We start from the raw sequence: 15,604 nt of genomic DNA on the forward strand, positions 1-15,604 counted from the left end.
CCAAGCGTTAATTAATAGTGTTGTATCCAGGGGCGTGTCTACTACATGTTCACTTGGGACAGGTGGGTCTCCTCCAGTTATTAACCTGTGCATGTATGTGCAATTTTAATTAATTGCAATTAAAAAATAAATAGCAAACAAGGAGATTCTGAAAATGTTGATGCTTTTGGAGCCGAAAACAAGCACATGAACAGCACACTAAAGCAAGATTTGACTACAGCATGCAGGATTTACATTTTACAGGACAGAAGCAAAATACAACCATCAGAATCATGTCATCGTTCCTCATCCTCTCTACTGGAACCACACAGGAGCATATCTATGTTCCCATGGTCATAAGTTCCCAAAGGTCCTATGTTCTCACACAGAGCAGTTTCTTGCTATATGCAGACTATGCAGACCTGTAGGGCCCCCAAAGCCAGCAGAGGGCCCCAAAGCAGTGTTATATAAATCCAGAGATCAGTGGGGAGGCTTTACTCTCTCACGCGTCACATAACTACGTCATTCACATGAGCACACTTTGCAAGAATGCCAATTAGCTGCTGCCATTATTTTTTGCAGTCTAAAATAAGTAACCTGAGTTAGTTAAGGTGAGGAATTGTATTATGGATGAATTTGTTTTCAAACATCTTCAGACCAAATTGATGTATTTTAATGTTAAATGCATGCCCTCAGACCATCAACATGCACCCACTGTAACTTTTGCATAGGGATCCAGAACACCAAGAAATGGCCTTGTTCCCACAATATGAAGATCCCAGGGCCTATGTTCCATGCTAACCTCTTGCCCTAATGCATGTGTGCTATATACAGAGCTGGGGAACACAGGGTTATTTTTCCCTGTTTAAAGTGTTTTTGGAGAGATTTCCCTGCTCTTTTGAGGGTTTACAGGACAGGGGGTGTTGCACACCGTACAGATTGTAAAGCCCCCTGAGGCACACTGTGAGTTTGGACTATACAAATAAAATTTGACTTAACTTGTCTTGATAGGATCTTGATAGGAACATAGCAGCCTTTGCATATACCCATTATGTGCCATATAAATCTGGGAAACATAGGATCCAGAGACATGGGTATATAATAAAGACCTGGATGTGACATCGCTGCTCAGCCTTGCCTCCAGTTTTTCCCAGTGGCCACTCACAGTAAAAAAAATCACAATTAACCAAAATTCTCCCCATAAACCATCATTATAAAAGTAAAAAACAGTTGACAGGACACTTAAAACCGCAAGCACAGTCAATTATGACTTTTTCTATCATGAATTTTTGATCCAAGGAGGTTTTATATTTGTATTCCACTCTAGTGCTCTGCCAGTGCAAAGGAAAGATCTGAGTGGAACCAATATCATTCTGGAAAAGCAACAACAACAACAACAACAAAAAAAAAACAACAAAAAAAAAACAACTATGATTTGTTTGTGTTCATTTAAACCAGTCACAGTCATCTTGGATGGGGCTAAGCAGATCTGGAAATGGACAGTCCCCTTGCAAAACAGTGACTGAGGTAACTTGTGTTGGTGGAACATTTGCACAGGGAGGCAAGCCCTGATATTAAAATGAATACAATGGTCCTGCAAACCTGCAAAAAGGTAACAGCTGCTAGCTGCAAATCATTAGCAACCATGTTAGGGTTGCAGTAACTTGCTAATTTCACAGTGTAAGTTGCTAACACAGTGGCTGTTACACATTGATATTTGTAAAATAATGTTTTAAAAATCTGTGACATCATCTAAGGGGCGAGGCCAGCAGGAGACACTCTACTGCACAAATTCAGTGGGCTGAATACCCCTGGAAGTAAACCTGTAAGCTATAGAAACATTTTTTTGTTGACAGATGAGCAACTCTTCTGAACATCTTTAATAACCCCTTTTCCCTTCCTTTCCTCATTATATCCCACTCCCCAGCTTTCTCTTGTTCAGTGAGAGGCTTTCAAAAGGATGGCATCCCCCCTCACCCCTCCTCAAATCACCTACTGACCACACCTGTTATATTTTAATGCTGTAAGATATTACAGTAAAGGGTGTTAAAGCTGAGAATTCCTGTATCCATGTGTCGCTGTATCATCTAAGAGCACTGTAAAAAACGGATGAGTCATCATAGCTGTGGAGCTTTATATAAATAATCTGCTGTTTCCTGTTAGGCCTACCGAACTGCATTATGACTCTGCATGAGATCCTCTGATCTGTCACTACTGATCAAACCAAAGTTAAACTACTATTTGATGAACTGACTGGGCTTTGAGAAAAGTATTCAGTAAATAAATGTAAAATTAAATTATATATAAGCATTCATATATAATTATACATTTGCATGTATAAATGTCCAATTAGGGTTGTCACAATATACCAGTATTGACGATAATCATGATATTTAAAAATGAAATATTGATATCATGTTAATAATACACATGACAATACTGTGTAACTGTATACCACTTGTATTTCAAGTGTAATTCATTTTCCAAAAAAGAACAAAGTTAAAGGTGAATCTGACTCATAGCATAAGTGTCTTTCTCAAAATTTCTATAGATAATAATATTCTTACTGTGAATTCTTTTGTCAATGACAATCGTGTGAAAATCTTTGTTTGTGACCTTGAGAGGTTTAAGGATAAGGATGTTGGACATAAATCCAACATATTATTTGCAAAGATAAATCATATTATTTGTTTCCTATTATTACACAACACTGTCAAAAAGCTACCCTTGAATGCTTGGGTGCTGTGTGGCACCCATCCATAACAGTGAACTAATTAGCTACACTACAGTTTAACAGCTACTGTAAATGTCAGACAGGGAGGGTCTAACAAACTTAATGTCCCCAGTAGTAGTTAACCAATAGCTGATGTCAATATTTAGAGAATTTAGAGAATTTAATTTATTGATAATTTTACAACACAGAGTTGTATAAATAGATGTTAGTTGTAGTTCCCCTTTTGCTGCTCACAAAAACAAAAACCATGCAACAATATATAGAGCAAATATGTATCATAAAAATAACTAAATTATAAATACTAACTAAACAATTTTTCATGGTGGACTGCTGAGGACATTGAGGTACAATGGGGTACAATTTCTTAAAAGAAGAGTATGTAAATAATAGAATAGTATGGAATCTTTATATAAGATTTGTATGGCACCACTCTGGTGTGTTGTGATTTGTCAGACCAGCTTCATAAACTGACAGATCAACATCATGTAAACAACATCACTAATTTACAATATCAATATATGCCTGTAAATGTTTTTTTCTTGCATATATAGATGTTATATCAGTGTTTTGTCTAATAATGCTGCTGTTTTGCAGCTTTTCACTCAATATTTAAACACAACAAGGTTTTGTGACTGATGAAGACACAATGACCCTCACTTTTCTTGATAACAAAGGTTCTTAGTACTAAAGAAAAGTGAGTTTAGTTAACCTGAAAAGAGCTCAGTCAATGCCGATGAGTTAAATGTACTTGGTGTGCATTAGATTTACATCTATCATGGTTATCACAGCTGTGAGCCATGACTGGTAGTACAATGCTAATGATTAAGAGAATGGCCTTTAGCGGTGTTGATGCACGCAGTAATGGCTCTTAGTGGCAGTCAGTTTATTTATTGTTAGCACTTTGGGGCAATGAAATTACTGGTGTGATAACTCAAGAATAACTCAAGCAAATAAATGACTCACCATGTTTGGTGTGTGATAAATAAAAGTCTACTTACCACTCATAGGTACTGACATCCATGGTGCGCAGATGGTGGGAGGTTTTCACTGTTAAACAGAGATTATTTCCACTCCAGTTCGTCTCAGTAACTCTGTCCTCACAGCCTCAGATGGTGCAATTTAGCAAACTCCTTAAATCCACAATAAATCGAATTCTCAGGAGTTGTTTTTTCTTTTGCCTCCGTCGCTCTGTGTTGCTCTAAAGGACGTCATTCACGTTACACAGTCTAACAATGAAATCCACTGTTTGTAATCTTAACTTTGTTCCAGGAGCAAGAGGATCAAATTACAGTTGACCTTTAGACTTCCAACTTTTAGAAAGCGTCAGTGCCAAAACTGCACTGCAGGTACTATGAATGAAAAGCCCCAAGTTGTTAAGTTGATTGAAATGATTTTCCATTTTCCATTTCCTATTTAATTTATATTTTATTGAATTTCATGTCTAACTGGACACAACATGCAATTTATCTAAAATGATTTCAATCAGTGCACATAGTAAACCACATATATTATAGTTATACTGATTCCCTCTTTACTTTTATCCATCTGTACTGCCTGTTTTACTGTAACTCCTGCAATGTTCAGTCTGCTCCACCAGGTGAGGCTGACAGTCTAAATTTCCTTAATACTCTCTTTACTGTAATACTGAGCCACAACATAAGCAAATGCAAAAATAATTGGAAACTGGGATAATGTATTGTACTACATCACATATTAGATAACAATATGATAACATACTTTATTGTTAAAAAGTCTGGAATCACCTATATTGATGTTTTCCTTCTTCAGTTCAAAAATAGCTATTTTAACACAGATAAAAGCAGTATAATTCAGACAGCAAAGGTATTATTTACATTTTAAATAGTTTTTGCCCCAAAAGGAGAATAATTCAATTAGTGTGACTTCCATTCAGTCAATATTACCACAATGTTGCATGACAGACAATACTGCTGTATCCATTTACCCCCAAATACCCATTGATTTTTAATTTGTTTTTTCAGTTGGGAAAGTGTAAGTGACCTGAAGTGATTATTGAATCACAACAGTGCCTCTGTAGTCTGCCTATTGGTTAGACTGAACAGGTTTAAACTGTTAAACTGGGATTTGTTTGGCTGATATTCCCTGGACCACTTCCAATAGTGTTAGCCTAACCTAGTAGTTCAGAAGTCAAAAAAGCGCACACCCTCCCACCCCAAAATTATTATCAATCATTAACAATAACTGGTGAAGGACCTGCTAAAATATGATTCAAGCTGAATTGTTGAGAAATGAAGGTCAGCATGATCGCATCAGCACACGCTTGTTTGTTTGCATGACCTAATCTATTTTTATTGTGAAGTTTTAAGAATGACTTTGCCAAAACAACACACCTATTAATTCCAGCTAATTACTGACCAGGAGTGTCAAACTCATTTTAGTTACTGGGCCGCATACAGTCCAGTTTGATCTCAAGTGGGCTGGACCATCAAATCCACTGCATAATAACCTGTAAACAACAAGCTTTTCATTGTAAAGAAGCACATGTAGCTTCTGAAAACATTCAAAATTAATAAACCATTCATTTACTAATCAGATAATTTCAACATTGTCTCAGTTTTTTACATATTCTGTCAGTTTACTGTCATTACATGTATGTTTCAAAATGAATCGTCTCATTTTCAAGGGGATCCTTAACACAGACATACAATATAAAATACAGTACATAAAGCACAACAACACAGATGAACTCACATTAACACAAACATAAGCTCTCCCAGGCCTACCCACTCCCACACCCACTGATTCCCCTAAATATGCCAAGACACATACAGAGAACGTTCACATAGTAAGTCATATACATGGGTTTACATAAATTTACAGCACCTACACAATAAATCACAAAACATTTAGAAATAAGAGCAGGTTTGAAGATGGGTAAAAGGAGATGCCTTAAAGAGAAGACCGGATACTCTGTGTGTCTTAGACTATACAATGACCCGTATGGAACTAAAGTTAGTCACTGCTAGGATGCTAATTGGCTGCACCACTTTTGGTGTGAACACAAATGGATTACTGGCAAGATGGATTCTTGCGTGATCACGAAATCCTGCGCAGCTGCCTTCCAAGGTTATGAAACAACTGATGGAATGATATAATGTTCTCAGGCGATTTCTTCTTGTTCAGCAGAAGGTTGTTAAAATAAAATTTTTTTTTGAACTTCATCAAAGTCAGCCTGCAAAGTACACTGAATTTGTGAGATTTAAGAGTTGAAAGTGTAAATCATAGTATCGTCAGCATATAGTTGAATGTGACAATCAGAACGAATTCGTGGAAGATCATTAATGAAAATAGAAAACAGCAATGGCTCTAAGGATGAACCTTGACGTACACCTTTTCCATAATAATAAAATCCAATTGACTGAAGTTATGAAGTTGAAGATATGAGTTGAACCAAAGTAAAGAAAGTTTTGACAGATCAATAGAACAGAGTTTGTGAAGGAGCAGGCAGTGATACATCGCAGAAGATACATCATTGGTAAATTTTAAAAGAGCAGTGGTCACAGAAAAACTAGGTCTGAAATCAGATTGGACTGGATATAAGATGTTTAATCAGAATCACAAAAATGTGCACTTCATAAGATTTATTGATGATGGTGTTGATTTAATTCCAAAACTGTTAAAACTGCTAAACAGTCTTTATAATAATTAGATTTTGCATTTCTTGTTTTGGTTGTAAATATATTCCTTAAATATTTACATGCATCCCAGTCAGCACTTCCCTTTGTCAAGTGATATTTTTTTCCAGGCCTTATCTCTCTGTTTAAAGAAGCTTATAAAATCACCATTAGTCCAAGGTAAGGTCTGCCTTTAACCTTAACTGTTGTCCAGGTGCATGTTTGTCTGTAACTTTAATAAATTCTGCGTAAAAGAAACTACATGCATCATTTACAAAAGGTATTAGCTGGAACCTGCCCCAATTTGTGGCAGCTGAATCTTGAGTAAAAACGTCAGTCTTAATATTTTTACGTTGTCTTAACTAGATGCATCTTAGTGGAAGGCAAGGAACTTAAATCTTCCAAACACAGAAAATAATAGAATGGTCACTGAAACAGCCAGAAAATGTACCAGATTTCAAAATTCTATCAAGATGAATGACTAAAATCCAATCTAATGAGGACTGAGACCTATAATCAACTCTGCTAGGTTCACATATGAGTTGAGTTATGTTAATAATGCCAAATACAAAAAGTCACCATCTGGCTTTAGAGCCTGTCATTGGCTAATTACCGCAGTGATCAATATGTTTCAGCTGACAAGTTATTTAACTCTAACTGATGCAGTGAGGAGCTTCTCATTTCTTAAACAGGATCAAATTATTGCCCTGCATCAAGCAAAGACAACATCTAAGCAGATTGCTGACACTGCTAAAACTTGTTAAGAACTGTCCAACGCATTATTAATACCTGGAAAGATAGTGGGGAACCATCATCTTCCAGGAAGAAATGTGGTTGGAAAAAAGTCTTGAATGATCATGATTGGAGATCATTGAAACATTTGGTAGAACAGTAGAACCCACGGCTTTGTTTCATAGTGAAAGTAAGAACATTTCCACGCACACAATATGAAGAGAACTCAAGGGATTTGGACTAAACAGTTGTGTATCCTCAAGAAAACAACTTATCAGTGAGGATAATCAGAAAAAAGGCTTCAGTTTTCTAGGGAGCATAAAGATTGGACTCTGGAGCGATGGAAAAAGGTCATGATGGTCTGATGAGTCCAAATGATGAGAGGTAAGAAGAGAGGCAGATGAAGTGATGCTCCCATCATGCCTAGTGCCTACTGTACAAGCCTGTGGGGGCAGTGTTATGATCTGGGGTTGCTTCAGTTGCTCAGGTCGAGGTTCAGCAACGTTATGTGTCCAAAAAATGAGTTCACTACCTGAATATACTGAATAAACAGGTTTTTCCATCAATGGATTTTTTTCTTCCCTGATGGCACAGACATGTTCCAAGATGACAATGTCAGGATTCATGGGGCTCAAATTGTGAAAGAGTGGTTCAGGGAGCATGAGACATCATTTTCACACATGGACTGTCCACCACAGAGTCCAGACCTTAACCCCACTGAGAATCTTTGGGATGTGCTGGAGAAGACTTTATGCAAGAGTCTGACTCCATCATCAATACAAGATCTTGGCAAAAGATTAATGTAAGTCTGGACAGAAATAAATGTTGTGACATTGCATAAGCTCACCAAAACAATGCCAGGCGGTCCAATGAAATATTAGAGCGTGTGACTTTATTTTTTTTATAGGTTTCAATCACTGAGAGACGACCGATTCCGTGGGATGCATTTGGAGGTCTGTAAATATAATATAAATAGAATTTCCTATAGAAACTTTTTGAAATAAAAAACGCTCTGGGGACTGATTTGAAACATATGCAGGCACTCTCTTCATCCTGCACTCCTAACAGCTCTGTCCAAAACACAGTTGTCATAGTGGACATTTAATGATTCACAAAGGGAAGCACAGGTACTGATTTGCCACACTTAACTCAGAATTGTGCAAGAGCAGAGGTGAGGGATAAATGTTGTGTCAGCAACTTAAAACACTATTGACAAACGCTTCAGAGTGAACTCTGTGCCTGAGTCCAGACAGATTGGTTTGGGCCTCTTGAACCATTCAGATAGTCAGAGGATTGTTGTTCTCTGTGTGTGTTTCTGTCACGTTCTCTCCATGGCTGCTGGAGAATCAGACTCCAAATCTCTTTTCTCTCTGGACTCCTACCATGTCTCTCAGGAGCTTGGCTTCATCCTTCCTGATCCTCTGGTAAGCGGAAAGACTGATTGGATAAGTTACATTCTCTGCCTTTTTTTTTTTTTTTTTTTTTACAGTTTTTACATTTCACCTTATACACAAGTGGTCATAATGATATATCTGAGTGGCAGGAAACCTCAGTCTCTGAATTTTGGAGCAAAATTTATTTCACATTAAATAAAAATGTTGCTTGTAGTTTAGTAGTTATAAAACTGTGAACTTGGTATCAATTTAGACAATTTTATTGAAGGGAAGTTGAAATTTGGTATTGTTCCTGTCTGCTTTGTGTAATGAATTTTATTCCTACTGCAGCGTGTTTTTACAGAATCACATTTTGTTTAATACCTCTGCCAAGTCTAAGGTTACCATGCATGTAGCAACATAAAACAGTGAAATGCAAATTTATGGAAGATGCATTTCCATTTTCTATAATGATCAACATTTTCTCATGATGCTCCAACTTGACTTTCAAAGGATGAGCTTCCACATTACTACCAGCCATGGATGGATATCGCCCTGCGAGTCCCAGAGCTTGTGCAGTCTCATGAGTTGCGCTCCCATATTAACAAGGTGAGTGGGGACAAGTGACAAGGATGGTTCACCCTGTGACAAAATACCTCAATATCAATATTTTATATTTTAATATTATATTTTATATTTTACCATTCGTGCTTTAACAAAATATTGACATAATAATAAATATTAAACACAATACATGTTTTGATAAATAATAATCACTAATGTGGATATAACAACTAAGTGGGTAAAGGCAAATTAAAAACTACAAGAACAGTATGAAGTTCAGAAAATTACATCCTTTAAAACCAGGAAAAGACATCATGATATGGCACTGAATAGAGACCTCTGTCTCTAAGGGTCTGAGAATTATGGTATTAAGGGAGCTGTGTACTTTACACAATTATTTGTGGGGAAAAAGTTCATCCCGCTAGAAACACCTGAACAGTCTTACTTAACAGTCTTACTTAAATGTAGTGATTAGCACTGACAGTGTGGCAGTTGCAACTGAATTTATTACTTACTTCACTCAATCAGTGGATGATCTTGCTGGAAATTTTGAACCGGTAAAATCGTCATCAACCATTATATTTTCACATTTTCACATTTATCAGGCCTCATAGTCAACTATCAAAACTGTTATGGATCAAAGACAGATGAAAAGGACTGAATGAATGAAAGAAATTAGAAGAAAGAAAAAAATATGATATAATATATCTATATAATATTGATATATTGCCCAGCTCTAGTTCAGTGTTTGTCTTTGTCTCTCCAGATGCCACTGCTGAGCAGCCAGTTTCTGCAGAAACACCGGGAGTTACGGCTGGCCCACCTGGCGCTCAGCATGATGACCATGGGCTACATCTGGCAGGAGGGAGAGAACAACACGGTTGAGGTATCTGTATCTTTTAGATTTAATTTTTGTCATATAGATTTTTTTCCCCTGATGTCAGTTGCTCTACTGTCTACAGTTTATATGAATGACTTTCCATCCTCCATAATCTTCCTCTAAGATGCTGCCGCGTAACTTGGCCGTCCCGTACTGGGAGGTGTCACAGCGTTTGGGACTTCCCCCAATACTCACCCATGCAGATGCAGTACTGGCTAACTGGAGAAAGAGGGATCCAGAGGGGTAAGGCCAGTTATCTTCTGCATGTGGTTTGGTTGCCTTCTAGGTATAATTCTGCTCTCTTTCTTTTTCATGTTCATCCATATGTCTCCTGTACCAGGCCTTTTGACATGGAGTAAGTGTGTTTTCACTTTAAGTCTGGTCTTCAACACATAATGTTCCATTATAATATTCAGGTGCACACAAAAGTTATTTCTCACTTGCTTCATGCAGGAACCTGGAGCTGCTGGTCAGCATCCCAGGCGGAGACAGTGTCCGAGGTTTCTTTATGGTGACTCTGCTGGTTGAGCTGGCAGCAGTTCCTGCACTAAGGGTATATATATATTAAAAATCTATCAATTCTTGAACATGTACTTCATGTATCTGAGGACTCAGATGTGGGGTTTTTCTTGCCAAGTAGTTTTTCACATAAAAGTGAACTTGCTTTGGTATATTTGTGCATAACAACTAATATAGAACAAGAAAAATGTAAATAAACATGAAAGCGGGCAACTGCAACTGTCAAAGAAATAAAATTGAAATAATAAATGACAATATTCACTATGTGTTTTGCAGGAATGTGCAAAATATTGACCAGGGAATGTGCAAAATTCAGGATTAATTGTGTTTGAGTTGTTGACTGAAAATAATTCAGTCAACAACTCAATAGTTCATAAAATCCACTGTGACTGGACTTATGTTGCAGAACATTCCGACCGTTATCAATGGTGTCCGCTGCGGTGACACTGAGGCTGTGGCCAGAGCTCTGGAGGACATCAGCCAGTCTATACAGGACATGACAGATGCACTCAAACTGATGCATGGTAATCACCCAAACATGACGTGAAAGTATTCATATTCAACAAGTATTTTGATTAATTTGATTAATGTGAATTTTCTTAAGAGTACGTGGAGCCTTCAGTCTTCTATGGCATTATGAGGATCTACCTGTCTGGGTACAGAACTCTGTCTTTCTCTTTCATTTGACTTATTGGTCATTTATTTGTAAAGTTAAGTATGTTTTTGAAATGTCCATGTACACATGCATAGGTGGAAAGACAACCCCTGTATGCCAAATGGGCTGGTTTATGAAGGGGTCTGGACAGAACCGATGGAGTATTCGGGAGGGAGCGCTGCACAGAGCAGCCTCCTGCACTGCTTTGATGAACTGCTGGGAGTCAAACATGATGCAAAAAGTGGTGAGATGCCTTTCAGAAAGTTTCACCTGGAATTAACCTAAAGGGTTACACATTAAACCATCTGTGACAGGTTTCACCCAGAACCCCTTATGGTAATTTCTCCAGACAACCATTCTGTGGTTTCAAAGTTCTACCATTCCACCTTCCAAGGTGCTAACAAGAATCCACCCAGGGTGTTCTAACAAAAGCCTTTTAATATTCCTGGAGTTTCATCCAGAACAGAGCAGACAGGTATTGAGTATTCAGCAAGGTTTAGAACCCAGCCAGGGTTTTCTACAAAGAACTCTTTTATATTCCAAGGGTTTTTTGTAAAACTGACCCAAGGGGGTTCTACTAGGAACACTGTAGAACCTCAGTCCTTCATGAAGAACCCTTTGTAACCCTTATTTCTGAGAGTGCAGCGAAGAATGAGAAGGAATCATTGTGATGTTACTGTCTTTATCCAGGTGCCTTTCTAAACCGCATGAGGAACTACATGATACCTGCTCACAAGCAGCTGATCCAGGACATCTCTTTGCAGCCCTCCCTGAAGACTTTTGTCCAGCAGCAGGACAACGAGCAACTAAACCAGACCTTTCAGCTCTGTGTCACAAAACTGTTGGCTCTGCGCAGCTACCACATCAACGTCGTCAGTCGGTTCATCACCGTACCCGCGGCCCGGGCCCGACAACTTCGTCACCAGAACCAGGACCAAGATGGGGAGTTGATCAGCAAAGCACCCACAGCCTTGGAGGAGAGGGGCACCGGTGGATCTGGGATCATGACCTTCCTTAAGACTGTGAGGGACCAAACAAAAGGCGCCTTCCTGCCTGAGACAAGCAAAAAATGAAGCACCGCAGCTGATGTGAACTGTCATCACTCAGGACAGACAGCAAAGTGTACATCACATAACCAGGCAGTAAATCACCTTTGATAAAAACACACTATTTTATAAGTCATTCAAATCATGCCTTTTGGCCAAATGAGAGTGAGAGGCCTCCACTGCTTGTCTTACATGTTGCTTTGTTGTGTCTGTAAACAAACCTCAGCTTAATAGAGATGAGTGATACCCATCATTCAGTCCAAACCACAATTCAAACCATCGCTTTTACTCTCCATTAAATCTAACCACTAATTCCTTCTTTAATCTGAACTGGAATGCAAAAAATCCATCAGACATCTGCTCCAGATCCATGTATCTAGAGGACATTTGGACATTAGACAACTTAAAGGGATAGTCTGGATTATTTGAAGTGAGGCTGTGTGTAAGGTAGTTACTGATAGTCAATGAATTACCTACAGTAGATGGTAGGGGTGCAACGGATCGCAGTTGACCTGTGTTCTATATGGTTTACATGTGAGCATCATAGTTTTACTGTCACTGTTACTTTTATATAAGTTATAATACCCAAAATCTCAATGCAGAGTTGCAGTGAAAAGACAGGCCAGATGCTGCTGTGTGCAGCATCTGTCGTCAAAGAAATACATCGTAAGACTGTGATGTTTATTGAAACTTATATCAGCTGTCTTAACTTCTTCACAGCTCCTCTCTGCTCACCGGTGCAGCTCTGTCTTGCCCTGTCTGTGACACAGTGTGCCTGTGCTGACTGATTCACCGGGACTTCTAACCAAAGAGATAGTGCTATGGGCGGGACATTGAGCCAGACTACAGAGTGTACTTGTGTATTATACTGCACAGTGTATAATGATCTAATATATGGAGATATATACACAGTACAGTACTGCATAGGTTTTTAATATTATTACCATTATCATTGTTATTATCATTATGATGACATTATATAACTATGGTAATAACCACAGACAGACAGAGATCAACCTCTTTTTTCTTTTTTGCTGATGCTAAAAATTATCTGATCTGTGATTCAAAACCGTGATACGATCTGAACCGTGAATTTTATGATCCGTTGCACCTCAATAGATGGCAGGTTGACACGCCCCCAGTTTGGAGAAGCAACAGGACTACCAATGTAGGAAACTAAGCAATGTGCTGCTGTGGACAGAGTCAGCAGCAAAATGTATTTTAGCCACTTAAAAGTAGAATTATCATGATGCGATTTTATACCAGTTTATATCTATGTCACTTTGAAGGAATTTAATGGAAAGGATTCCAGTGATTAATTTTGAGTGAGAAACATGTTGCCTTTACTTAGAGACTATTTTTTACATAGTGTGAAGGACTGATACAGAGCTTCACGTGCTTTTGCGGAACATTGTGGTGAAGCTGTGAAGTTGACATTTGACTTTTTGAGTGTAAAAGATCATCACCTGATCATTTTATCCCAATACATTTTTGTGGACAAAAACTGATTGATTTGATTTGTTGGTGCTCCCCTTAATGCCCTTCAGCTCCTGTATAAAGTGCGGGCTGTTACAAAGGTGCAGCTTCCATTGAGGCCGAGGTTTAGTCTCCAAAGAGTAAGTGTTAAATTAACACTTTCGAAAATGTAAAAATTATTAACACTATGACAGTGTAACCAAAAAACTCTTAAAGTGTAAAATATGATGAGACTAGAAATTAGTTCAAAGTTCACTTAGTGACCCAACAGAGTTAACTATTCATTCGCTATCACTTTGGTGAATCTTTGAACCTTTTAAAACACTGAAGTCGCACGATAATAACACAAACAAACTAACCAATGGAGGCAGTGGTAGACCAGGAACTGTATTCTGCGAGGAAAAAATACTTATTTCCCAAATGGAGGTTGATTGGAGGCTGTCTGACTGCTAGGTAAAGTGATGAAACTATTCTAAATATACAATACACTTGATATTCATTCATGTATTTTAGGTGGCTAGAATACATTTTGCTGCTGACCTTTTGCTTAGCTCCCAACACCTGTACTCCTGCTGCTTCTCCGGGGGCACGAAACCTGACTTCAAAAACTCATTACTAAAAATAATTTTGTTCAAATGGCATTTAGAAACGAAAGGAGGTTTGTCTTTTGTAACTTGAAAATGTAACAGCAATTATCTGTTAAGCCACTGAGGTTACAGTGAGGAAACTGACCTGACGTATTCATCATTAATAATAGTCATTTGAAGAGGTGTGAACTAAAATCCTCCTGACACACTAAAGAAACACTGACAGGCTGGAACCCGACCTTTCCCTCTCAGAAAATAATCAGCCTTTGTGCAGCGCGTCTCCACAATGGGGTTGTCATGTCGAAGCACAATGCACAATGCAGTGCAGAGATGCATCGCTTATCAGAGTGGTTACCTCAGCACTCCTGCCGTTCTCCTCCTGCCCACATCCAGCCCTCACATGCCCCACTATACTTCCTGGACAGAGAGTGTGGAAAACTCACAGCGATGAAGGGATGGATTGTGCCGTGAATGGCTCACGCTGTGTAATCTTCACCTTTCCTGGCACGTCTCCTGGTGTTTTATTACAATAGCAGCCTTGCGAGATCAGATAAGGAGGATGCTGTGGCAATTAGACATGACAATTCCCCCCAACCTGAGCGATCTACTTCATCGTGCCCTCATTCTTTTCAAATGCTGGCGAGCAGGGAAGACAATGGAAGAGCAAATGAGAGAGAAAACAATTACACATGCAGCCTGTCAAGATTTTAGTGTGACATTTGTTAGAGGTTTTTGGAGAAGAGGTTTGGAAGGATAACTTGGCATTATTTGAAGTGGGGTTTATGATGCACTTATCAGTCATTGTATTACCTACAGTTGATGTTGGTTGACATGCCGTCAGTTTAAAGGAGAAATATGTCATATGTTTACTGTACTAAATCATAACATGACCCTCATATGTCATAAGAGATTAAGAACTGACAACAACACTACAGCCAGCATATTTTCCTTCAAAATTTCCATTCTGGGCTGGAATAACTGGTTTTGTTTGCTTGTTTCACATTAATTAGTGTTAAAATTAATGCTGAATGCTCACCAAATGAGTTGGCGTCTGTTTATGATTCATAAGAAATCATTAATTATCTTGTAGATGTCAGTTATAACAAATTAAACATGTAGAAAAACACATTAGTTTCGAAAAAGAGAAAATATGTTTTGTACCAGATTTAGCATACTAGTACTTGTGTAGGTTCAGTGTTCCTGCAGCCTGCAAGCAGCCTGCCTGAGCTTTGTGTCTGGGGAGGAGGGGGTTGGGGAACAACTTGCTTCAACCATAGATGGTATATTAAAAAGGGATTCAGCCTATTTAATATACCGTCTGTGGCTCGAACTCGCTATTTGCAATGCAGTACGCTTGCGGTCTTACATATTTCCCCTAACTGCATATTATATTTGCCATCAGACAG

General features: G+C 38.4%; 1 protein-coding gene across 1 annotated transcript; it reads left to right on the forward strand.

Annotated features, from left to right (window-relative positions):
• The first annotated feature begins 8,352 nt into the window (after positions 1-8,352).
• ido1 (indoleamine 2,3-dioxygenase 1) lies at positions 8,353-12,767 on the forward strand. Its single transcript, XM_084728106.1, is given in 11 exon segments — positions 8,353-8,522; positions 8,985-9,080; positions 9,802-9,921; positions 10,040-10,158; positions 10,256-10,270; positions 10,369-10,468; positions 10,841-10,958; positions 11,039-11,090; positions 11,185-11,333; positions 11,780-12,147; positions 12,149-12,767. Coding segments are annotated over 11 exon segments (1,263 nt in total). The 5' UTR covers positions 8,353-8,429; the 3' UTR covers positions 12,182-12,767.
• Positions 12,768-15,604: the final 2,837 nt, after the last annotated feature.

Source organism: Lutjanus erythropterus, chromosome 10 (assembly GCF_056507025.1).
Source record: "Lutjanus erythropterus isolate fLutEry1 chromosome 10, fLutEry1.hap2, whole genome shotgun sequence".
NCBI lineage: Eukaryota > Metazoa > Chordata > Actinopteri > Lutjaniformes > Lutjanidae > Lutjanus > Lutjanus erythropterus.